The 2,040-nt window shown below is 45.9% G+C and overlaps 1 protein-coding gene across 1 annotated transcript in view; it reads left to right on the forward strand.

Annotated features, from left to right (window-relative positions):
* Nucleotides 1–2,040, forward strand: part of cacna1fb (calcium channel, voltage-dependent, L type, alpha 1F subunit) — a gene marked incomplete at its 5' end in the record, with an annotated part of 32,048 nt that overhangs the window by 26,131 nt on the left and 3,877 nt on the right. The window contains 3 exon segments of the mRNA XM_014030339.1: nt 479–637; nt 709–819; nt 899–982. Of these exon segments, the coding sequence (XP_013885793.1) occupies nt 479–637; nt 709–819; nt 899–982 (354 nt within the window).

The following is a 2,040-nucleotide window of genomic DNA, read 5'->3' on the forward strand; positions in this document are numbered from 1 at the left end:
GGGGGTAACTAATCAGCCTTGTTTAGTAGAGTAGAGTAATTGCAGGAGGGACAAATGATTTTTTATAGATGTTTTTCCTGGCCAGGGGAACCTTATAACACTTGCTAGAAGGGAGATGCTGAAAAAGATGGTGAAGAGAATGTGACTGGTCCTCTGTGGTCTGAGTGGCTTTCCTGACCACAGAGGCCTTGTACAGCTCAGACAGTGGGCTTTGTACTAAACCAGTGATCCTACTAGCCTGGTTAATGATGCYGGATAGTTTTTGTTTTTTGTTTCATTGTAATGAAACTATACCAGGTAAAAATATTAAAAATGAGGATAGATTCGATCATTGACCTGTAGACCAGTTCCAAAACATTTTTACTGATATGGCATGCTTTTAGTTTCCTCACTAGTAGATTTAGCTTCAGATCAGATCGATGGTCCATTTTGTGTCTGAGTTTAATTCTGGTCATGTTGAATGAATTGTCCTGTTTAGCGTCAGTGTGTGGAGTACGCCCTGAAGGCCCAGCCTCTCAAACTTTACATCCCAAAGAACCCGGTTCAGTATAAGTTCTGGTACATCATCAACTCTACAGGATTTGAGTACGTGATGTTTGTCCTGATCCTGCTCAACACAGTTACCCTGGCGGTTCAGGTCAGAAACCTTCCAGCTCTGTGTTCTGTTGGACCAAACCAAGCCTGAGTGGGTTCTCCTCTGTTCTGCAGCACTATGAGCAGTCCAAAACCTTCAGCGACATCATGGACATCCTCAACATGGTCTTCACTGGACTTTTCACTGTGGAGATGCTGCTGAAGCTGCTGGCTCTCAGACTTCGGGTCAGAAAACCAGTCCTTTCTGAAGAACGGGTACTGATGTCTGAAACCCAGACACTCATCTTCCTTTGTGTGTTTTCAGCACTACTTCGTTGATGCCTGGAATTCTTTTGATGCTCTCATCGTGGTTGGCAGCGTGGTGGARATCGTGGTCACTGAGTTCAGTGTGAGTATTAGTCAGCATCACAGAGTTCCTGCTCTGTCAGCTCCCCGTCATGGTCCATATTTCACAGATGGGAACTGGACCAAGAAGTAAAATGATGATTAGGAACTAGAACCGTTGAGATCCATAACCTCAAACTGAATGTGTGTGGCCATCAGAACCTTCTGCTGCTCATGGGTCAAGATGTTTTTTGATCCCACTTATAGTTTTCACACAGACGCTGTTTGTCTGAGGCTTACTTTTTACTCTGTTTTATTCTGTCTGGTGATAAAAAAGAATGAGGTCTCAGATCCAGGAGGTCCAGACAGGTTTTCTCTGCAGGGGAGCTGGACACTCCTTTGCAGACAGGCTGAGAAATTCAGTTCTCCAGGTGAGACTCAAAGTACAGCTGCTTCATTCAGAAGAACCAGCTGAGGTGGTTCATCTGGTAAGGAACACCCCTGGATGCATCCCTAGTGATGTGTTCTGGGCATGTCCAACTGGGAGGAAGAGACCCCGGGGACACCCAGGAAACCCTGTAGAGACTATGTCTCTCAGATGGTCTGGGAACACCTTGGAGACCACCCAGAAGAGCTGAAAGAGGATGGAGAGGTCTGAACCTCCCTGGTGCAGCTGCTGCCCTCAAGACCTGACTATGGATGGATGGATGGATGAATGGATGGATGTTGGATGATAGTTTGGTGTTGGTTGGATGATGATAGATACTGGTTGGATGTTGAGAGATACTGGTTGGATGTTGAGAGATACTGGTTGGATGGATGTTTAGATGGTTGGATGATGGATGAATGCTGGTTGGATGATGGATGGATGCTGATTGGATGTTGGCCGAATGATGTATGGATGGTTGGATGATGGTTGGGTGAAGGTTGGATGAAGGTTGGTTGCTGGCTGGATGGTGGTTGAATGATGAAGAATGAATGCTGGTTGGATGATGATGGATGGATGCTGGTTGGATGAGGGTGGTTGGATGCTGGTTGGAGTATGATGGATGAATGTTGGTTGGATGATGATGGATGGATGACTGCTGGTTGGATGATGATGGATGGATGCTGGTTGGATGA

This window comes from Austrofundulus limnaeus, unplaced genomic scaffold, assembly GCF_001266775.1.
Source record: "Austrofundulus limnaeus strain Quisiro unplaced genomic scaffold, Austrofundulus_limnaeus-1.0 Scaffold1043, whole genome shotgun sequence".
NCBI lineage: Eukaryota > Metazoa > Chordata > Actinopteri > Cyprinodontiformes > Rivulidae > Austrofundulus > Austrofundulus limnaeus.